The 23,827-nt window shown below is 49.6% G+C and overlaps 1 protein-coding gene across 1 annotated transcript in view; it reads left to right on the plus strand.

Annotated features, from left to right (window-relative positions):
• SH3PXD2B (SH3 and PX domains 2B) overlaps nt 1–23,827 on the plus strand; it is a 78,144-nt gene that overhangs the window by 35,543 nt on the left and 18,774 nt on the right. Inside the window, exons 3-5 of the mRNA XM_054168299.1 lie at nt 1,436–1,511; nt 11,836–11,912; nt 15,977–16,068. Of these exons, the coding sequence (XP_054024274.1) occupies nt 1,436–1,511; nt 11,836–11,912; nt 15,977–16,068 (245 nt within the window). The remainder of the gene's footprint in view (nt 1–1,435; nt 1,512–11,835; nt 11,913–15,976; nt 16,069–23,827) is intronic.

Here is a 23,827-nt window from a genome sequence, read left to right on the forward strand (position 1 = left end):
ATCAAATGGTTTGGATTAGAAGGACTTTTAAAGGTCATCCAGACCTCCATCTCCATGCAGTACACAGGGACATCTTTAACAAGATCAGTTTGCTCAGAGCCTTGTCCAACCTGACCTTGGAGTCTGCAGCCTTTAGATAGGAACCTCCTGTAGAAAGCATGTGGAAAAATAGATGCTAAAGAGGAACCATGAAAAGCAAGGAGCCAGGTGGGACGCGTCATCAGGGGGTGTCTGGACTCCAAAGTTGCAGTGGTGAAGGGTCTCCTGATGTTTCATGGCAGAGCAGCAGACAGGAGGGAGGATGTCTTTTTGTGTCTTGCTACTCAGTGGCACCCACCCTCCTGCCAGGCTGGGTAAGGGCTGCCTGCAGATGCCTCTCCAGGGATGGATGGCTCAGACTCATTGGTTCATAGTTTCCTCTTTGTATTAAATACTTAAAATCTTAGTTGGGCCAATGGAGAAAGGCTGCTTAGACTTTGTAGGTGCTCATAGACACTTCCTGGACAGGTTGTCTCCAGGGCTTCCATAAGTGCTTGCTTATTTATGCAGAACGAGATAGTACCAACAGGAGACAGCAAGACCCATTTCGCATACCTGAGGGACCAGTGAGCTCTGCAAGTGATGTGAGACAGAGCTCAGATCCATGCTTCAGAAAAAAACAGGGCAGGATTTGCATCGCCCTCTTCCTTCCACAGGAGGGAATATCTGAGTGGGTGGTGGATGACTGGGTGTGCTCTTTCTCCTCTTCTGCTATTCAGCACTGCAGCAGCTCCACGGAAGCTTCGTGCACGTGCTGAAGCACCAGTGCTGGCACTCGGCAAGAGCAGGAGCTGGTTATCATCTCTCTCTGCTGACTAGACCTACTCAGTGCTGTTGCATCAATGAGGAAATTATTTGTAATGGTGAAGATCTCATACAACATTCTTCCCTCAAAGCACAAAGCATTCTCCAAACTTGACATAACTTTATGGCCTTTTGCAGGCAAACATGAGTTAGTGCTGAGAGTCCAAGTCAGCTGAAGTCCAGGAGCTGTGTGAGTGCTGTGCTAATAAGCTTAAAATGCAACTTTTTTTTGGAGCAGCTTCTGAACTCTAGTGACCAATGTCCATCAGGATGAAACTTAATAGTTGCAGAATAACAAGTTACATAAATCACCCACGCTTAGCAGAACGATAGTGATGAGCAGCATCAGAGGCAGGAAATGTCTTTGACATCGTGGATGTGGCACTGAGGCCTTGTGCTTCTGGCACTGCTTTGGCTGTGCTGCTTCCCTCGGTGCTGTAAGCCACTGCACTCTGGCTTATGGTGCTGTGTAGGACATCTCAGGATGCTGCTGGTTAGGAGAACAGGCTTCACCTCCTCCTGGAGAGAGTGACTTTGTGTCATGCAAGTTAGCCAATGACTTTAATCACCTCTCTTGCATTTCCTTTCCTAGATGCAAATGCTGGACAAGTTTCCGATGGAAGGAGGGCAGAAGGACCCCAAGCAAAGGATCATCCCCTTTCTGCCAGGTAGGCAAGTGGGCTCCCACAAAAACCATGATGGGTTTGGCATGGCAGGAGCTTTTTCCCAGTCTGTATGAGCATATTTGTGCTTTGCCTCTTACCTACTGAACCAGCTGAGCAATAGCAAGTCCTTGGCCTGCACCACGTCCATGAAAACATCGGTGTCAGGTAGCAGTGTTCCCAGCACGTGTTAAACCCCTCTGTTATTCTCCCTCCAGAGTTCATTAGTGGAGGACTTCAGCTAAGGAACCCACTTAGACTCATAGAATCATTAAGGTTGGAAAAGACCTCAAAGATCATCAAGTCCAACCTGTCACCCAAGACCTCATGACCACTAAACCATGGCACCAAGTGCCACATCCAGTCCCTTTTTGAGCACCTCCATGGACAGTGACTCCACCACCTCCCTGGGCAGCACATTCCAATGGCCAACAACTCTTTTTGTGAAGGACTTTCTTCTCACCTGAAGCCTAAACTTGCACAGCTTCTGCCAGGAGCTCCTCCCACAGCAGCTTGCTTGTTTTCAGAAGTGGCCTGGCAAGCACAGCGCAGGGCTGAGGATGGTGTGGGGCTCCCCAGGAACTGCTCATACACTCTTTTTCTCCTGTCCCATGCAACTCAAAGGGCCATCTGGAGACAGATAACAACTGAGTTCCAAACATTCAATCAAGCTGATTGACAGCTTTGGCTTCCTCCTGGGGTGTTCAGGACTGGTTGCTCAAAGATAGGATTTCTGTGGCATGGTGTGTGCCCTGTCAGCCCAATGTGCAGCTGAGTGCATGCCCAAGGAACAGATGGAATGGTCCATTGCAGACTTTGTGGTGCAAGGGATTGCTTGAAGCTGTCCTTTGGTGCTGCTGCTGCAGAAAGGGTGGGGGATAACCTTAATACGCCTTGCAAAAATAACCAGCCTGAGGGAGCCCTGGGAGTCTTTCATGCCCCCATGGCTAATGGCTTTGACCACAGAGTTGTCTTTCCTCCCACCCCCAAGTAGCTGATGGGCACATTTGGAAATGTCACGGTACCATAATCACTTCCAGTGACTGTCAGGTCTGTTTAGTGCAGCCCTTTGTGCTGTGCTCTGCCTCCTGACTTTTCTAGAGACATAAAGGCATTTAGTGGGATTTGCTTTTCTCTGACTGGCATGAAGAAAACCTTTTACATCCCCTTTCTGAGCAGGAGAATCTTGCCTAGGTTTCCTGAAGAGGCAATTCTGGTTCTGGCTTGTCCTTGCCTTGTAACACCAGCAAAAGCAAGGCACACCTGACAGTAACGCAGCAGAGAAGCCCTTGCTGTACAAGTTCTCCTGCAGGAAAAAAGGAGTGAGGAGGAAAAGTGGAAGCCAAAGTGGCAAAGGACTTAACTTGGAAAAATGGGATGTACAGCTTGGCCATGCTGCTCTTGCAGAAAATTCCCACCAAAGTGCTGCTGGTTTTGGAAGGGAGTGGTGGGGCTTGGGAAGCCTGGTCGGAGCACTGCTTCTCACAGCACGCTCATTAAGGTTTGTTTCTTCTTCTTGGTGCTGAAATAGTTTCCCTTAGCTAAGTGTGTCACTGGGATTTCCTTTGGAGGAAAGAGAGTGTTGAAATTGCTGGAAAATAAAGCCTGGCTCTTGTGCAAGAGAGCAGATTTGGGGAGTTAGGATGACTGTCCTCTGGAGGAGCTTGTGCTTTTGTGTGTCCTCTGCAGAGATGTTAATCTGCTCTGGTCTCCTTACCACAGGATTAAACAGCACTGTTTTCAGAGGTAGTCACATGTTGACTTGGAAAACTGCTTGTCCATGCTTCTCCCACAATTTTTCCTTGACATTTCATATTTGCAGTGGCTTGTGATTGCAAAGAACAGACAGACTACTGATGCCTAAGAGCTTGCACCTGCAGCTTTACCACTTGTGACAGCAAAGGGCAAGGGGCGGGGTGGTGAGAAGATGCCATCATGGGATGGTATCCTACCTCCAAGCAGGAGATAGCCACTGGAAAGACTGACAATCTTGACTCTGTCTGTCCTCGTGGGGCAGCCTCAGAAATCCTCTTGCTTCAGGGAAGTGGTGTTATTAAGAAATGGGAATTGTGTTGCCTTTGTATTCCTCCCTTTGCTGCACATCACAGAGCAGACAGGAGCTGGTGGCTTTCTCAGGAGCAGGACAATGAGCTGTAACCTCCCTAGTGAAATGGCTTGTAAACTGTGTCTGCTTCTGAAAGAGAACTTCACTTGGAGGTAAGAGAAAGCTCTTTTAATAGCTGCTGGCAGTGCTTGAGGATGGTTTCTTTCTAGAGCAGTTCTTTACCTTCCCAGTTTGGCATGGCAATGAGTTTAGTTACTTAGAGCTGAACCCACACTTTGTCTCTCTGTTCCTGGGGTGCCCACCTAGGTGAGCTTGAGGCAGCCACCCTGGGCCCCTGCAAGAGGTGGCTCTAGCATGCTTAGCCTTGCTAGGGATTTGGTGATGTACAGCTTCTGGGAGTGCTGTAGTTTGCTCTTGATCCCATTTTGAGCCACATTCTTCGCATCTGAATTTCATTACCAGGGGAGATTTGGCTCCAGTGGCTTACTGCAAGTATGCTGCTTTCTGGGAAGCCCGTTGCAGAGTAACATTAGCTGCTGTGGCCACTGCAGTTCTCAAAAATGTCTTCTGCAACCCTCTGCCTCCTGCAGCTCTGGCTTTCTTAGCAAACCCCTAAGTGTCCCAAACTCAAGGTCACCACCACCACGACCTGAGAAGGTGCCATGTGGGTTTGTCTGTCAAGCTGGCTTCCTGGAATGGGAAGAGAGTTCCGTGATCAAACCAATGTTACAACATTCAGCCCACAGGAGTTGTGTTTGCTTTGTGTTCCTTTGGTTTGTTAAGGTTTGCTTTGAGGATTTGATTTCTTGGAAATTTCTAGACTTTGGGCCCTTTGAAGTAGGTCTGTGATTGTATCAGAAGAGGCACTTCTAAGTGCAAGTTCTTCAGCCCACTTAGCTCTTCTGAAGTGGAGTCATAAAGCTGGGTCCTCTGAAGCAGAGCAGAGCAAAGCAATTGCATTTGAGGTTTTGACCCAGGGGTTGTCCTTTCTCTGGTATTGGCACCAAATTCATCTCATAGCATGCCATGGTGAGGTCAGATTTTGCCTGGCAGGACACTACAGGGCTGCTGCACCATGGCTGAAAAACCTCTGCCACCATATAGGGGAATTTGAGGTGGACTCTTGGCTACTTTTGCTGGCTTTAAGCCACCGGCACAGCCTCCTCAGCTTTATGTGGTGCTGAGGCTGGTCCCTCAAAACAGCTCTGGAACCCTGGCAGCACCCAGCCCATGCATGGCATCGACTGTGGTCCCTGGAGCAGAGTCAAGAGCAGCTGGCAAGACAGGAGAGATCTGTCACTGCTCAGCCTGAGGGACGCCCTTCTGGGCAGCTCTGTCCTTGCCTGCAGGAGTCCACAGTAAGGGTTACACCCATGCTGGCTGGGAGATGATGGTATGGAGACCCCAGGAAAAAATGAACTAAGAAAACAAATGAGCTCAGTTGGTCCCACTGTGTAAGGGCTGTGCCAGATCTTTCAGGAAACAGCTTTTATAAGGAGAGTGGAGCCTTCCAAACTTTGTGCAGCTCAAGTGGCCTGGAGCAGATCCTGGCCAGTCTGCTTTGCTGGAAACGTGAGCCTCAGCAAGGAGGGGTTGCCTGAAGCTGAGCTAACTTTGGCTGTAAATTTGCTTTTTAGGAAGCTTTAGCTACAGACAATAGCAAACTCCCAAAAAGGGAGGAGGATGAGGAAGAGAGGTTGGTGTGGTCATTTTAAAATGCAGAATTATGGCTCCTTTCTGCTCCCCTCCCAGCCTGCTAACCTGCTCAGCATCAGTGCTACCCAAAATATGTTGGGCTTTTCTTCTAGAACAATTGTGAGGCTGCTGACAGCTCCCCACAAGGCCCCAATTGAAGGAGATGGAGAACCATTTTCCACTTTCCAGCTAAAGTGCCTGACTTTCCTCAGTCTCATCACACCTTCATCAGAGCTAACTACCATTGTCTGCTATAGGAAGAAGGGTATCTCTGCTGTAGCACCCTTGGGTGGACAGTCCCAAGCTGACTTGCTGCCCACTATCAGTGTGGTTGCCTTTTCTGCTGGGTTTCACCTAACCCTGATGGTGTTCAAACAGTATTACCCCAGGCAGACTGCTGGGATGGAGCAGTAGCTCTGCTTCTGACTCAAAAGTGACCCAAAGCTGTCCTTAAACAAAATACCTTACATCTTTCTCCATCACATGGCACTGTGGGCTGTGGAAGGAACGGCCTTGGGAGCATTTTGCTGCTACTCCAGCAGATCTCCAGCCATGAGAATGTAAGGGGCTGTCTTGATAGGGATACTCCTTAGGTCAGCTTCATTTTACAGCTGTCTGGGTCTTCATGATTATGCTACAGCCAGGACAATCCCAGAGGCCCTTGGCTGGTTCTCCTCCTCTTTGCTAGGATATGTGCAGGACTTTGCCAAACAGCTGCTAAGTGCAGGGCACCTGGAAACACCGTCTCCCACACCCACTTCCCCATCCTAGGAATAGCCCACGTAGCTGGCTGCTCCCTGGGCTGGGATTCATTATGTGTACATTTGGAGCTGCCTTTTTTTTTTGAAGTGAGTTTGGAACCCGTGCCAGGGAAAATCTGGATGTGATTTGAAAGGTGCAGAGCAGTGAATTCTTTCCGAGGCAGTGGGGTGGGGGGAAGTCCTTGAGGGTAAAGCAAGAGGCACAGCTGGTTTTTCACTCTAGAAATACCTGGCTTGGTTTGCAGCCTGGATCAGCAGGGTGATGTGTTTTGGTTCTCTGCCCCTCCAGCTTGCTGGAGATCCAGTTAACAGCCTTTGGCTCGAGAGGAGCCTCAACCATTTCACTAGCAGAAATCCCTCAGCCTTGATTTTTTTCAGGAGCTTGCTCCCCAGTATAACTTAGCTCTGCCTAGAGAATTCCCACAAGAGGGAATAATTTGCAGAGCACTCTTTCCCTGTGTATTTCTATTGAGAGATTAACCACTGCTGCCTGCCTGCTCTATTTCATGCTGTTGGAGACCCAAATTCCTTATCAGCTCTTTCCCCAAGCTCTCCTCTAATACTTTTCAGTCCTTGGTTGATGGCTGAGGCAGCAAGGGCCATGCTGCACTGGTGGGGATGGCACTGTTCACAGGAAAATGCTTCCTGGGTGAGGCACAGTGTAGGACAGGTGGGACAACAGCTGTTGTGGGACAGTGCTGGCTGGCCTGAGGTTCACAGGAACATGCTGGGTGGATTTGTTGCCTATTCATTATGTTGGATGAGCTCCTGCTGATCTGTGTAGGGCCTCTGGCCGTGGTGGAGGGAGAGGAGTGGTGGAAGAAGGCAGGAATGCATTGTTGGGACATAGAGCTTTGGAACTGCAGGACTTCACATCCCAGGAGATTGTGAGCTCTGTCCTCTGACTGGTAGTTTCCAAACAGCATCACGGTGCTCTGCTGGGTTTTTTTCCAAGTTTATTGCAGCAGGGTGAAGATCACCAGCTGCCTGCCATCAGTCCAGAGCTCAGGGCAGTGAAAGAGAGTAAAGAGAAGGACTAGAACAACTTGAACAACTTGAGCACCAGAGCTGAGCAGATGGTGCCAGGTGGGTCAAAAAGAGAGTGAGGGAAGGAGCTGGACAGGGGAAGAGAAAAGCAGGTATGAGTGCTCACAGCTCTCCATCCAGTCTGCTTGCTGAGTCTCCCCATGTCTGCCTTGCCACTGCCCAGCTGGGGAGACAGAATGCTTGCTGTCTACTCAGAAGTCTTTCAGATATGGTCAGATGCTGGCAATAGAATAGAATAGAATAGACCAGGTTGGAAGAGACCTTCGAGATCATCAAATCCAACCCATCATCCAACACTATCTAATCAACTAAACCATGGCACCAAGCACCCCAGCCAGTCTCTTTCTAAACACCTCCAGTGATGGTGACTCCACCACCTCCCTGGGCAGCACATTCCAATGGCCAATCACTCTCTCCATGAAGAATGTCTTCCTAACACCCAGCCTAAACCTCCCCTGGCGCAGCTTGAGACTGTGTCCTCTTGTTCTGGTGCTGGTTGCCTGGGAGAAGAGACCAAACCCCACCAAGCTACAGCCTCCCTTCAGGTAGCTGCAGAGAGCAATAAGGTCTCCCCTGAGCCTCCTCTTCTGCAGGCTAAACCTTTGTGGCAGGTTGATATCTTTCTGTTAGGTTTGCCCCATTCACAGTCCCCATCTGAGGACCAGATGGTGGTCCCAGTGCTGAAATGCATGTACTGGTGTTTGCTTGGCTGTAAAAACAAACCAAGGTCAACAAGGAGATAAAAGGAGTAAATGAATGCTGGAGTTGGCTAAGGGAGCTGGAGGTATGGATTTTTCTGCTTTGTTGCTTGTGCCCTACCCTTTTCCCTGAGTGTTTGTGGGGACAGGGGTGGCTGTGTTGTATATTCTACAGGAGAAAGAACACTTTCTAAGTAGTAACTTTTTCCTTGTGGGTATTACTGAGTTTTCAAGATCCAGAAAAACAAGGCAGCGTATCCTGGAGCCTGGGTGTTCCTTGCACAGGAAGAGGTGCCAGGCCAGCCATTCTGTAGTAGTGCCTTATCTCTCTCTTCCTTTTCCAAAATCAGCTTCCTTGACACATTCCCAGGTGATAAATGTCCAGTCTACTGATAGCTTTGTTTTTGTCTATGAAGGACAGTGTATTTACTGCCTGCAGTCTGCAGTGCCTTACTTGTGTGAGCGGGGAGAGAGATTCGTTGCTCTGATTGCTCATGCGTAGCATTGTCATGCATGTAAATAAGAAAATCTAGTAATTTCTGAGTGCTTGAGTTGTGGCAAAAGTGAGAATCTGGTGAGGTGAAGCCTGAAGCAGCACTGACCTTACTAGCTGGTGGAAACCCCCCCTGATCAGTGGGATGTGCAAAATCACATTTCTTTGTATAGCTTACTCTTGGTATTCCTCATGCTGGCATTGAGGCTGAGGGCGGGAGCACTGCTCTGAGACTGCCAGGAGTAAAGTTAGTCCTGCCTGAGGATGTTCTTTAAGAAGTAGAGCTGGTAGTTGTTTTTCTGGTATTGGATGAAATTTTGCTGAGTTTGCAGGCATCCAAGAGTCAAGGATCCAAACTGTATCAAGGCTGTCCTTGCTCTTGCTCAAGATACTGTGAAGTCAGCTGAGATTGCTCCCTTTGCTGTCACTCTTCATCTCTCATGCTGCAGATTTACTGAGTGAAGAGTTCAGCCATCTGGGAAATTTCCCTGTGGAAAATCAAACCCCAGAGACCTTCCCCTCTTTTCTGCTGGCATCTCTCCATGCAGACATTTCTCCTCACTGTTCTGCATGGCTTGCCTTTGCCTGGAGCGAGGTTACACTGTGCCAAAGCTGGGCCAGTGATCAAGCCCTTCTCTGCACACTACCTGTGTGAGAGGTTGCTGATTGGAAGGTGCCAGGATGGCAACTGTCTAGCACAGTTGTTAGACTTCACTTCTGTTTTTCCTTGGCCATCTCTCCATTTTGTCACCATCCATTTCCTTTTAGGATCTAGAGGAGCTAATCTTTACTCTTCTCCTTCCTGTTAGCATAAAGGAATATCTGCTTTGGGCAGGAGGAAGAGAGTCCACCTGTTCAGTTAGCAGGACAGTAATGTGGTACCAGGCTGAGAGTCATTACAGGCTCCTGGAGGCAGCCAGAAAAAGTGGAAAGCAGAGAGACAGGAACGAAGTGTGGGTGAGGGGCACCACTGCCTTTGCTGTGTCCCTTGGAGCTGCAGCAGTGAGGGGTGCAGATCTGAGATGAACAATGCCATGTGTTTCTCTTGCATTATGTGGTCTTTGGCCATGTGAAAAGCACCAGCAGACAGCACTGTGACTGCCACTTTGCAGAGATGGTGTAAGGCAAAGGCATCCAGAAAAGCGTTGCATCTCAATGACCCAGCAAGTTGCCCGTCTTTCCCTTCCTGCAGGGAAGTGGTTTCCTGCACTCTCTTGATTTTCAGCCCAAGGATCTATATAGCTGTATCTGGCAGCACTGAAGGGGCTGCAACTGCGTTAATTAGGCATTTTGATTAAAAACCAGCTTTTTTTTTGGTGAGAAAATAACCTTCCTTGTTGCAGAATACTAGATCTAGAGCAAATCAAGCGGGGAGCTGGATGGCCTGCTGGTTCATCCGCTCTCTGGCTGGGCTGATTTAAGGTCCCTTCAGTTGCTTTGATGTATTTATTCCCCCAAACTATATTCTTTTTATTATTATTATTCACTAGCATCCGTTTGTTAAAGGTTTCAATGTTCCCACCCCCCGAGCTGATCATTTCAGGCATTTCTAACGTACCCACCCATCAGTGATTTCATTTTGGCAGGCAGGAGCCCCAACCAGCTATTCCTTACTATTGCCAGCAAAACTGCTGGGATCTGTTCATCTCTTTTTAAAAATCATCATTCCACTCGAAGCCTCTCCAGTGCAGACAGCAGGAGGAGGGAAAACTGTGGATAATTTGTTTGTCTGATGGAAAATAATTGCTATAGGCAGTGAAAGGAGCTCCGACCTGATTGTTGCTCTCAGTCTTTCCAGACAACTTCTGTGTTCCCAGGCTACTCACCCTCAGCATCTAAAAGACAGATTGAATAGAGGGGTGTTGGATTTTTTTTTCACTCTATCACAAAGCCAGACTTGGCTCTGGCAGCCTGTGAGAAGGAATGCATTTCAGAGCAGACCATTTCCCACCATGGATGTCTCAGCCACTTGCTGTCAGCAGGATATAAATGAGAAGCAGTCCTTCTGGTATGAGCTGGTCTGACCCTCTGCATTTGACTGGGGGGCAAGTATAGAGCTAGTACTGAGTATAGCTGCTGTGTGCTCCCGGTCCGGTTTTGAAGGCATTCTGCATTAACTGAGCCAGCAGGAGGCTTGGCTCCTCCATTAACTTCTGATTCATACCCTTCACAAGCTGAACTTGGGTTGTCTTAGATCATCTCTGCTGAAAACATGCATTGGCAGGCTGCACAAGTCATGCATGTTCCAGATCCTGGAGAAGTCATGGGGAAGTGGGGGAGTGCCCCAGGCCTGGTCTTGAAATTGTGTAAGTGTGTGGCTATTTTACCATGCCCTGTTCTTGAGCAGCTTGGTGCCATCCAGCCTCTGGTTCCAGCAGTGCTGCAGCTCCTGCAGAGGCTTCCTTTAGAGGCTGAAGCTAGCTGTGAAGCTAGTGAAGGGTTGTGTGACTCCAGAGTGCTCTTCCCTGTTCTCTTGTTGCTTGCAGGGGTGTGTTGGTATTTGGTTGTGAGGGGAGTTTGGCTCCTGGGTCACTCCATGGTGGCCTCTTTGATAAGTGAAGGGGCTGCATGGGCAGACACTTCAGATTGTCTTCCTAGGTTTGTTGTGTGGTTTGGAAACCCAAGTAGAAACAAAAGGAGATGAGACTTCTGTGCACTATGGAGATGTGAGCAGGAAATGGAGGAAACTTTATTACCCCACCCCCAAAGCATGATACTCCATTTGGAATTCCATAAACCATGACTTCATTGCAAAGCAGTGCCAATTCCTGGTGCTTTGGGAAGTGCAGGTCTGAAATCCTACCACAGTCCAGTCCCTACCATTCCTTTTGATCACTGAGTCTCTGTGAGGATCTCTCACTGTCTGCTAATGGCTTTTGTCTAGTTAAAGGCCAGAGAAGCTGTTCTCTGTGAAAGCAGCTTGAAGCATTTAGGACTCATTAGACTTCAAAGGAAAGAGGTCTGTACCACAAGGCAGAGGGAAGGAAATGGAGTGGCAAGAGGATCCCATTAATGGAGAACAAAAATAAACCCCAGACAGGAAGGAAAATCCTATAGGTCTGACTCAGAGCTGCAGTCCTGACACTGTGGCCTCAGGGACCGGTTCAACACAGGAGCTCCACAGAGAGAAGCCCTCTGGCTTGGCTTCTGCTCACAGTAGACCCAGATGCACTGAGGAGGGCTGGAGCCTGCAAGAAGGGTCCCACCTGCAGCAGCAGTCACAGGGGTGTCTGCCTCTCTTGGCAAGCGCTGGCATTTGCCACTGGACTTGTACACCTGGGACTTGCATGCCAGCAGGCTGTAAGTTACCAGGCATGAGCTTTGATAGGAGCCACTCCTCCATCATCACCAGATTGGTGAGAGAAGATGGGGATGCAATTTACTGGTAATTGTTTCCTCTTCTGTCTCCTTGCACGTGCTTACCATTTGAAATGGACTTTATGCTGTTCTAATTAGGCAGGCAAGGTGCTTCTCCATAGGTACAGTGCTCTTGGTGAGAACAGAATGGTTCAAGAGGCAGTGTTCCTGGGCGTTTTGCTGACCTACTCTTCTCCCTCTCTCCCCTGTTCAGGGAAGATCCTCTTCCGCCGGAGTCACATCCGCGACGTCGCAGTCAAGCGCCTGATACCTATCGACGAATACTGCAAGGTAAGGGGAGCTGTCAACCAAAGATGAGCCTGTCTGACTCATAGCATACAATGCTGTGGCAGTGCTGGGAGGATAGGAGTGTGGGCTATCTCCCACGATCAAACCCTTTCTGTGATGAAAACCCAGCCACTGATTTGCTTTTCACTCCATCACTCCTCCTGAGGACTTTGAGGGCTGAGATGCAGGTGGCCCAGCTCCACATCATCTTCTGTCCTGCTGCTATGCTTTCCCTTTCTAGTCTCTTTTCTCAAGCTACAAACCAGAGCCAGCTTTCCAAGCAGGCTGGAAAGGACCTGACTGCCTGTCTGTGTCCTGTCTGATAGGCAATTTGGAGTGAAATGGTTGTGTGCAGGACTAGGCTTGAAGGACTTGGTTCCTCAGGGAGTTTTCTATTCCCAGACCTGCTGCGTTGTATAAAGGCAGAACTTCCTGGGTGGATTGGTCCCAGACTGGGACATAAACTCCTGGTACTGATTAGCAAACCAGTTACTTGCACAGGGGTAAGATGCTGTGTACATGAAGAAAATTACTGGAAGCCAACAGAGATCATTACATCATAGCACCAAAGCACAGTTGATTCTGTGTCCTTTGCTTGTATGAGGCTGAGAGAATTTGCCCCACAGTCCTGAAGAATGTCATACTCTACTTAAGTATGAGGCATATTTTGGTGTCAGGCATTGTTTTTTTTCTGGGAAAAGCAAAGTGCTTAAGTCCACCCAAAGCTATTTTCACAAAAATAAAGCACAGTACATTTCATTGTGTTGAAGTGCACTTGTGCTTGCAGCAGCCATGAGATAGTCTGGAAGCAGGTCAACTACCTCCAAAATCCAGTCTGAATGCTGTTGGAAACCTATCCAAAGACTGCAAAGCCCATGGGAGAGGACATGGAAATGGTGAAAGGTCCATCACATTCCTTAGGTGTGGGAAATGTAGCAGTGACTGTGGCCTGCGACTTGCGTAGTGGTGGAGACTGGACTTTGGGACTCAGACAGACTTATGGAAGGGATGTCATTGGCTGGAATAACAAGTACAAGGATAAAGGTGAATTAATAATTATGCCTAGACAGCTCTGCAGATGGGCTATAGGTGAAAGCCACTGTGGGCCAAGACAGCAGACAAGAGCAGAGCGATGGAGACGTAGAGCAAGGCATCCTTGGACCTATACGCTTCCAAGAGTGTGGGGGAAGCTGATGGTGCAAGTAGCTGCTCCAGCCAGGAGTGATCAGCCCCTTGCTTTCTGAGTCACTGAAATGTGCCAGCTAGGTACAGACACATACAGCCATAAATTTAATTTTGGGGAAGAAAAAAGTCCCTAAGTGATAAGATGCTGCATCCATCTCTTTCAGAATGATGCCATTAATGGAATAAAATATAATGAACCCATTTGACTTAACAACTGGAACGTAATGGCTGATGTTATATGACCCACTTAGCTGCTCTCTCCTCCTCCTCTTAATGCATTGCCAAGTAATAACATGCACGCTGTGCCTGGCCTGCCAGTTGCTGCTGCTTAACTGTAAAGCTGCTGAGCTGCAGGTGGGTGTGGGACCAAAGGCTGCAGAGATAGAGAGTGAGCAAGGAGTCAGCAGGAGCAGAGGGATGTGCCTCCTGGGCATGTCATGCTGCAAGATTGTGGCTGTGGGGTCTTGGCACACTTTTACTGCTGTGTTTGTCTTTGGAGGTGGACATTGCTTGGAGGTTGATGGTGCAGAACAGAAATGCAAAATGTCTCCTCCAGCTTGGACCTTCAGAGTGAGAATAGAGGGTTAGGTGACTCTGTTGTGAACATGATACCGTGGAAAACCATGGAAGGAAGCCTTTGCCTTCTTGTCATCTCCTGCAAGAGAAGTGCAAGAGAGCCCTAGAAGAAAGATTGGTGAGATTTGGGGTGGAAGTAAGCAACAGAAGCAAGGGAAGGAACCACTGCTTTTATGAAGCAGTGCCCTTGCTGAAGGGCTCTGTTCCAGGTCCTGCTGTACTGAAAAACGTGGCAGTTAAGGTGAGGTGCAAGAAAAGCAGCCAAAGAGTCAGAGCAACTGGTAAGAGTAACTAGTCACCAAATGAGACTTCAAACAGCCTTAGGAATGAAACAGAGGGGGAGCAGAGGCCTGAAATTTTGTCCAGTTTCTTCTCTTTGTTTTCTGTATCTCTTGGCCTTTCCCCTGATGTGGGAACTGCTGTCCTTCTGTCTGAAGGATTTTGAGAAGCTGGTAGAGGGTTGATGAAGGACTTCCAAAAGTTACAATGCTGTGATGCTCTACCCCAGTGACACTGGGTGGACCTCTAGCAGCAGCATTTTTAGAGAATAATCCTCTCTTACTCCCTGAAAAAATGGCTTTCAGTGCAATAAGATTCCTCTGTCTTTGGCAGATGACCTTTGTCTTCAGGCTTGCAGGCAGCGAGGTGAATGAGGTGATTTGCTGTGGCTGTGTGCTCACAGCCCTCACCAGTTCACTCCTTTGAGTGACAGAGGCAGAGGTGGGACAGACTATGTGGGACAGTGGCTATTTGTGCTACTGGTTTTGATTTGGTGGCCATAGCTGCTATATACCATACCCAGACAGACTTCAGAGCATCATGCTTGACTTGGCTACTGCTGTGCCAGCTGAGTCAGCTCTCTAGGTGGGCTTCCTTTAAGATTTCCTGAGAAATGAGCTGTTGCTCTTGCCTTTTGTCCTCCTGGCACAGGGGTTCTGCTATTGGAGGACATAGAGTCTTCTCCAGGCCACAAAATTAGAGTGATTTTGGCACCAGGGAAATCATGTAGATCATGGGATTCTTGGAATTGGGGAATGATACCCACATGGGAATGGCATCCATGCAAAACCTGGTTTTTGGATAGTCCTTCTCTGGACCCAAAAGCAAGGAGTGAGTATTTTCCCCTCCTGTCTCTCACATGCTCTTGATTGCTGCTGGCCTGTCATTAGTGGTCTGACTGCTCTGCTGGCAGTGAATGACTGCGTGCTGAATGGCTGGAAGGGCTTTTGGGGGCCACCAATTGGGTCAGCGTGGAGCCACATCTGATCTGTGTGGTAACCCCAGGGCTTTGCAGATGTGGCTTTGTCTCTGGTGGAAAAACAAATGGAGGTTTGGTTTGCCCACACTGCTGTCATGAGACTGCTGTGACAGCAAATGGAGGGAAGAGGGGAATTATACAGAAAACTGATCAAGCATCTGCTCTGGGTTAGGCTGCAGCACTGCTCCCTGATTTCAGATTGTCCCTTCCTCATTTGCATGTCTTTTTGACTTTTTGCAGTTGCCATCCCCCATGGCCCTGTTCCCTCCCATGAGCAGAGAGCACAGCAGGGCTCTCTGCCAGGCAGTTGCCTGACTTCCTTGCCCAGCCCCTGCTGCAGCCCATGTTGGAAAGCATCTACAAGACCTCTGACCAAAGGCAAATACTGCTGGCCCAGACTCTGCCCCCAGCTGCCACAGACATGTACACTCTCACCCTGCAAGTCCCACCCTTGAAGCCTGTCTTTTGCAAGGAGCTTCCTTGAAGGGAAAGGAGAAAAGCAGAGGCAGCTTCTAGCTCCTGCTGTTGGACAGTGCACGTAGGAGCCTTCCAGCCCTTGCCCTGATGATCTGGTGTCCATGGTTTTTCCTTCAGCTACTGATGTCCCTGTCTATTCCCAAGCTGCTGTTGCCCAGTGGAGCATTGCTGGGATGTGCTGGTCAGGGCTGTAAATCCACAGCCTTTCCCAGGGACCGTGGCTCCATGCCTGCAGCACAGCTGGGAAACTGAGCCCTGCCATGCCTGAGAGGCTGGATGCCAGGATGGAGATCCCTGTTGCTCTCAGCAATGCTTATTCTCCTTTAGTCCTCAGCTGCAGCTGGAGTGGTATGGTGGGTGTAACTGTGGGCTGTCTGGGTCTTGCTCCACTCTGGTGTGTGTTTGCTGTAGCTCTCCTCCGCCTGGCTCTGCGCCCCTGTGTCCCGGGGACTGTGTGGGTGCCAGTCTTAGCTCTGTGACCCAGTTCCCTGTGCTCTGAGGGTCTGTCCTCACTCAGATCCTTGCAGATTCTTGATGCTTCCCATCACTGGTGTCTCTGTTTCATCCGCAGGCCCTGATCCAACTGCCTCCCTACATCTCCCAGTGCGAGGAGGTTCTCCAGTTCTTTGAGACACGACCTGATGACTTGATGCCCCCCAAAGAGTAAGTTGGTTGGGCGACTGTCACTGCTGAGGTGGCAATGGAACATAAACTGCCTTGGACTTGCTGGTATCTGTAACAGTTGACATTCATCAGCTGTTCACTCAGTGAGCCACTGATCGGAGATTTGGAGGCTTTCACGGAGAGGAATCCAGAGCTGTGCAGCTCAAGGTGGACACCTCTGCCCAGTCAGCCAACTCCTGGTGTGGCCTTCTCCAGTGCAGAAGTGGAAACACCACTCTGAGACTCCATGGAGTGTTGAGCGTCTCCTAAACCACTTTCTACTTGCCAGTGCTGGTTTCAGAGTCTGAAAACCTCATTCACATAGCCACTAATGACCTCTGCCTCATTCAGAAGGCACTTTCCCATAGCCATGTCTGTGAGCCTCATCCATAACAGTGCTCCAGAGTCTTTCCATGCAAAACAAGGAATGTTTGCAAGGAATCTTGTGTGCCTTACACAACTCTGGTTGTGAGTCTTGTGACTATGAGCTGCTTTGGCCAGGAGCCACCCATCTCTTACTAATCACAAGCAGCATAAATCTGAGCAGCTGCCTCCATCTCATGCTATGCTGCTCTCCCTTTTTATGCTGCATGTGACATGATGTGCAACTCTACTGAAGGTTGAGCAATGGAGGCAGCTTGATTAATTGTGAGAGGAAAAGCAGTAAATTGATTTGACTTCATTCTGGAAGGGCGTGGAGGTAGACAAAGGGATTTTGTTTTTCTCCTCTAAGCAGCAGCACTGAGCCTCTCAGGTCTCCAGCTAAGTATTGTGTTGGAGTGGACTACATCTCCCTGGGTTTTCAATTTTTCCTCATTCCTTCTTTTAATTCTCCCTTCCCCCCCCACCCCTGCTTTCCTCCTTTGGCTCTGGTTTCTATACACTTGACCTATCATTATTCCTCCCAAAGCTCTCGGTCACTTGATGAGATTGGTCTGAGGGCCTCCAAGCCCATTAACTAATTGCTTGCTGTCGGCTGGTGCGCTCATCTGGCCTGCCCAGCTATTGCTCACCACTTAACCTGCCACCCCATCAGTCATCCCTCAGCAAGGGCAGCAGCTCAGCAGCAGGCAGGAGACCTAAGGAAAAGATGAACCTACAAGGACATTGTTGGGGGAAGGGGGTTATTGTGAGAGTTAACAGCTCCTGGGGCTGTTTGGGGATGTAGGAGGCTGCCTATGCATAAGTCCTTGAGCCCTGCATGAGAGGACGGTGAGCTGATTTCCAAAAGGAGCTGACTGTTGAGCCTGCCTGTAGCTGGGACATCATATGTGGTGGACTGAAGGGCAACTCCAGTCTTGCACCAAACTCCCTCACCTTTATTTTTTTCTTGCAGAGTGAGCCAAGAATCAGGCAGGTGAGCACTGTGGCCAGAACAAGGAGCACATTCGGATGTGAGATTTTTGGGTACTAAGCGTCAGCCCCAGAGCGCTGCGGCTCTGCACTCTGCTTTGTCTGAAGCTGTGGCTCCTGGCCATCCAGCCAAACAGCCATCAGTGCCCTGTCCCTCTTAGTCACTCTGTTTGGGTCCAAGAGACAAGAAAAGCAGAGGGCATCAACTTAAAATCCAATCCCATGCATGTGGTTGTGTTGTGAGGTACATCCTCAGGGGCATTCTGCAGTGTCCTCCAGGACTGCTGAGCATCGTCCGGGTACAGAATTGGCCTCGCTGCAACATTGTCATGTGTTTATGACTGGCCATTGCTGTGGTGGATGGGCAAGGAGGTAATGCACCAGGGAATCTGCTGGTGGTTGTGCTCCTCCCCATGGCCTGCTCCACTCTGTGATGGAGAGGCGAGCTCGCAGCACGCAGGAGGACTTAGCGGGTGACTCTTGTCCATTTGCCTCCAGCAGCAAAACGCTACAGCATCTCAAGGACATCTCTGTTGTGTTTCCCAGCCCAGCCTGAATGCCAGGGGGTGTCTATTAGCTACAAAGCAAAATGTTAATTAATAAAAGTCCTTGACTCTCTCCTCTGGAGAGATTGGTGGGAGCCCTTTGCCGAGCCCCGAGTGCTGGCGCGCCGCCAGCGTACCAATAACGAGATGAGAGCTGTGATAGACGGCTGGGCTGGATCAGACGTGATGGCGTGTCTGGGGTTTGGCCGGATGTCATCATTCATCCAGCAGATAAATACTTTCCTTGGGAGTTTGAAAGGGAGCCAGGACATGAACAGAGTGGGAACGGGTTGGGGGGGTGGGTAGAGGAAAAAAAAAGGCAACTTTTAATGCTGGGTGGCTGAAAGGCAGGAATGAGGGAGGGAAAGAAGACTGGGCAACATGCTCAGTGCCAAGCCAAGCAGCCGCTCTTGCAGCACTGTGGCTGGGAGCCTCTCTGCTCTCCATCCCTTGCCTCAGCCTCTCTGGCAGACAGCTCACAGCAAGCCCATGGGAATGGCAACTGGTGGCAGTGCCATCCAACATGCCTTTGAGTGCTGTTGGATGCACCCTCTGCTCGCTCTTGTCTGGGGTGCAACACCCCTGGAAGTCAAACCTCTTTCAGGAGCCACAGCTGACTGCGGTGTCTGAAGCTCCGGTCTGACTGCAAAGGGTGAATTTAATATCTGGCAGTGTTTGGGACTGGAAAGAGGAGGTTGGACAGCCCAAGTATTTATCTCTGTACCCCTGTGGTGTCTGCTTTCCCCAGCTCTGGAGCTCTTCCTGGGCTGAGCCAGTGTTCTCCTCCTGCTTTCCTGCAGTGCAGCTCCCTTCGGTATCCTTTTGCCCATGTTGGGAACAAAACCAGATCGCTGCTGGCTAACAGCCCTGCAAATGGAGTTCTTCAGCCCTTTTGTTGCCTGCCTTACAAGCCCTAGCCCTGCTGCTGCCTGTGCAAAGGCAGATTGAATGGACAGGGACTGAGTGGAGAGGGAAGGAGTCAAATGCTGACTTTTAATGCCCTTTTTCTCCCATTACTTCCATTTGAGTAGTAGACCAGAGCCAAAAGCAGAGCTGAAACAGGAGTCTCCAACAATTAAGAGATAGAAGAGGGAAGTGAAGCCCTTACTCCATCCCCTCTGCACACATTTGCCAACTTTTCAGTCTCCTCCTGCTTGAAGGGAGAACTTCAAACAGGGGAGCAAACTGAGGTTTTGGTGTTTCCACTGGCAGTGACAATCAGTGGCTTTTGTGACGTGGATCCCTGTCCAGCAAGCTCTGGACTTGGATAACTCAACTTCTTCCGCCTTGGAAAGCTTCCCAGTGGTGGGTCATAGTGGGACTGTAATCCAGAGGGATTGGTTAAATTTGGGAAGAGGTGACTCCACAGAGTAGCTGAAGGGAATGTAAGGAGAGGAGAAATGGTTATGGAAAGAGAAATCCTCTGGTAAGATAGCAGTCTGTGGGGATGTGGGATTTTTCTCCCCGGTGTGATCTCCCCGGATAAAAGCTCCGTAAAACCATAGCCTCAAAGAAGAAAACTCATCGAATTCCTGCTCCCTGCTTATCTCAGCAGGTCTGACCAACAGCAGGATACTTGGCTGTTGAGGTGGGAAGCTGCTCTGTGTGCCTCCCTTGCCTCTCATATATCCTTTTTCAATTTAAAGCTGGTTTTAGCTGCAGCAGAGAGTTTCTGGAATAAGCCTGGGGAAGTCTGAGTGGCTGGGCACAAAGCCACTGCTGAGTCAAGGCATTCAGCTGCTAACTCTCCTCACCAGCTGAATTTTGGCTCTGCAACATGCAGAAGCTCAGGTTAACTCCATAGTGAAGCAGGGATCCTAAGTGGTTATTTAATAATTGTGCCCAGGGTACGAGTGGAGCATGCTGGGGATGGATTCATCATTGTGCTGCTTCCCACAGGCTGTGGAGCTGCTGTCCTCTCTGAGGGTAGCCCTGGCTGTGGGAAGCCTCTTCCTTCTGAAAGCATTTTCCATTGCTTTTGTTTTGGTAGCTGAGCATCCTATGAAGTACAAGACACATAAAGCTGTTGTCTTGACCTTTTACTGTATGAACCCTGTGCTTCACTTCTGCCTGCTGGGAAGCTTGAGCAGTGCCAGGGTCCCTCTGTGATGGTCTGGAGCCCACCTGATATTTGCCACCACATGGCAGATGCTCTCAGCAAAAGTTTACTACAGTTTCCATAACCCCACTCCTCCCCTTCTTCTCCCACTGGACAATGGCTCCACTTCTTGCTTCTCAAACCTGGCCTGCCAGAGCTCTCTCTTACCCTGGGGTACCAGCAAAATATCCCTGTCACTTTGGTGGCTGCATGCAGCTGCAGCATTGCAGCTCCCCAGGGCAAACACACCCAGGACATAACCCACTCACAGCAGGGTTGCTGATGGCAGACAAAGCCTGGAACAGCTTTTAGAATTTTTCCTTCCTTTATATGTGTGAGGCCACCCTCTGAGCTCCCATCCCCTGCTTGCCTTCCTGATTCTTCTCCCAAGCAGCCCTTGGCTAAAGGGTGAGCATTTTGGGTATTCCAAAAGCAGTTCAGCTCTGCTGCTGTGGATGTTTGCTGGGGTACAGGACCCAGTGCAGAGGAAGTAACCCTGGTCCTCCCTGCTGTGTGCCAGGGCAAGAGTTTCTGGAAGGAGTAGGACAAAAGCAGGACCTGAGTCCCAAGCTGAATCCTACTGCCAGTGGATCAGCAAAGGGCTGTTACTGCTGGGGGCTGTCTGTGCCATCCAGGCTGGAAGGTGTGTGATAATGAGCTGGGACCTGAGCAGATGAGCTCCTGTGCTGCTAGCAGCACTGTGCCTGCAGCCACTCCAGCAGCCCCTCGTTATTCTATTAATACTGAAGCCCTGCCTAGGTGGGGGTGGCACTGACAGGCACAGTAATGGATTGCTTCCTGCATGCAGACTGACAGGGACTCCAGCCAGGCACCAGCCTCAATAAATCACAGAAAGGGGAAATGGACTAAAATGAGACAGGGTCCTGGCATGACCTGACTGTGCCAGCTTGTCTCCCAGGGGCCTGACTGAAAGGTCCTGCTTAGGGCCAAGGTGCTGGCAGCTATCAGTGAGTAACAGTTTTGTGTTTGGTCCAAAGCACCAAAAGAGGATCCTGGTCAGAAGCATGTTTCCATCCTTGCAACAGGGAGTAAATCTGATGCTTCCATAATGGGGAAGTGCAAACTTGTAGCCAGTGTCTTTTCTCTTTCTGCTTCCCCTTAGTTATTTGTGTGCTTACCTTTCCTTGTAGTTGAGCTGTGCCAGGGACAGGTTTTTCACCCTTTTGTGGTGATTGGAGGGTAAAAGGGGCATGAACTCCTGGACAGGGAGTAAATAGAAAAGGGGGAGACTCGTGTCCCTGCACCAAGATGGAGTGGCTGCCCCCTCTAGGAAACCATTCCAGGAGCTTTTGCTGGTAAAGCAGAGATCCCTGAGCTGATGGATGTTGGTTTGGATAAGGATGCTTACTGGCTTTTGAGCCATGTCTTTCTTTCCAGACAAATTACAGCTTGTAATAATGAGTTGTTTGTTCTGCAGATGCCTGTGTGCAGATTCACCAGCAGCTCAGGCTAGATCTCAACTCCAAAATAGTGCTCTCCTTCACTCTCTGCTGAGAACTGTCTTCCGTAGATGACAGTGGACAGAAGTATGAGAGGGATTGCATTCACTCTGCAGAAATGCTCTTTGTGCCAGTGCAAGCTCCTTGCATGGACAGAGTCCTTGATTTTCTGTGCTCACAGGGCAGCTTTGAGCTCAGAGGTCCAGCTTGGCCGGCTCTCCAGTGGTTAAACACAGGGGTGGCACTGCCACTGCAGCCTGGGGAACAGGGGCTGCATTCAGGGCTTGGTGGAGCATTTGCTAAACATCACTCTTCCAAACAAGAGCCCTGCTGTACCCCATTTCTCAGCCTCTCTTGCCTGCATCAATTTTGCTAACTTCTCCAAGCTTGCTGAATAGTTACAGAATGAGCTACCTCCTGACAGCTATTTGGATGATGTAAGTGTATTACAGAAGGATTTCAAAGGAGCTAGATGTTCTTCTGTGGGAGATGTCTTCTTGGAATAGTGATCTCAGATCTGTCTCACCTTGCTTGCAGACCCTGGCTTCTGAATGGTTGGCTTTGCAGCAGCTGAAGTTGTCTCCTTTTTGTTGGCATTCCGCTACCCCTCTCCTGCTCCCAGAGCTGGCTGGGGCTGGGGGGCGTAAAGGGTGGTGCTGAGCTCCCTGAGCCATGTGTTGGGGCATCTTCCACCCATGAGTCTGCTGCAAGGTGGGCTATGCTGAGTGGCAGCCTCAGAGCTACTTCCTCTGCAGCACACAGCAGCCTAGCCTAGCCTGCAACCTACCAAACGTGAGTGGCTTAGGAAACAGTTTTGAGCCAAGCAAGCCTGTAACACATTTACCTTACACACTCTTCTAGCCATTAGGGGTTTGCTGCTTTTACAATTAATGGCTTTAGATTAACATTTCTTGTCTGAATTATGACCCTGTAAGCCTGTGAAGACTTCCAGTGTCCACAGCATGCTGCAGGAAGAAGTTTAACAAGTCACCTACATCTTGTTGAGGAACAACCTGTTTGCCTTTGTTCTCAGCATACCTCTCAAGCTGTTAGCTCTGCCTCATGCCCTCACCACAGCCTTGTGCTTCCCATCTTGCTCCTTCCCACCACTGGATCTAGAGGAATGCTGTCTGATAAACTGGAGAAGATGCTTGAGAAACCTGACTCTTTTCCCTCAGGGGAAAAAAAAAGTGAGGAAAAAAAAGGTTTATTAATTTGTGCTAAGAGTTTGCCACATGGAGAAGTTTTTCAGGGTTGCGCTGGAGGATTATTAGTTTCCTGAAAGATGCTGAACTGAGCCCACTGCATCCTGAGCCTGGCTTGTTGTCTCAGTGCTTTAAGTGAAACACAAACCTTGGCCCTCAGTGTTCTCAACAAGGAGCTGGCAAAGTCCTGGAAAGCAGGTGGAGGATCCACCCTGGGTTTTAACCACCTGGAACGCTTTGTGGGGCTGGCTGGGTGGCACATAATCATAGCTGTGTATCAGTGCCTTGTGACTGCCTGGTTCATCTGCACAGCCTGGCTGCTGTGGGAGTGAGTGAGCTAAATGAGTTTCACAGTGGAAGGCTGAGAAGCCTTTCCTTCTTCTGGAGCCACCAGTTTCCAGGAAGGCATGCATGCAGGCTCTGCTGCATGCCTTTCTCTGGTCCACAGGGAATGGAGGAGGAGATGCTGCTGAGATTTTATTGCTGTTTCCTGTCTTTTCTGAGCTCTTGTTCCCTCTGAGGTGGTGGGCTGGGACTGCTGGTCTTCAGACCTACAGCTCTTTGTACTCATGCCAGGAACAACCCAGCAGCAAAGCGAAATTGCAGCTCCTTCTTTGCCCCCTCACTCAGACGGAGCAGCTGGTGAAAGGAAACAGGGGGATGAGTTACAGTAATAGGTTTAGCAGATGGCATGGGAAAAACAACAGTTATTTCCATCAGCACCCTCCTGTCAGCACGTGGGTGTCATGCCCACCTGCTGATCTCCAGTGTGCTTATCTGCCCTCGCTTTGCTTCCCTTTCCTGCCATACTGCTGAGCTGGGGCAAATCTAATGGGGCTTATTGGGAAACTCTGGTTTAGCTCCACAGTGCCATCTCTGTTTAAAAATGGCTTTGGGATGGAGCCAATGACAGGACAAGGGGCAATGGGTAGAAGCGAGGCATAGGAAGTTCCATGGAAACAGGAGGAAGAATTCTTTCACTGTGAAGGTGGCAGAACACTGGAGCAGGCTGCCCAGCGAGGTTGTAGAGTTTCCCTCTCTGGAGATATTTAAGACCTGCCTGGATGTGTTCCTGTGTGATGTGGTACAGGTGATCCT

This window comes from Dryobates pubescens, chromosome 16 (assembly GCF_014839835.1).
Source record: "Dryobates pubescens isolate bDryPub1 chromosome 16, bDryPub1.pri, whole genome shotgun sequence".
Classification (NCBI taxonomy): Eukaryota; Metazoa; Chordata; class Aves; order Piciformes; family Picidae; genus Dryobates; species Dryobates pubescens.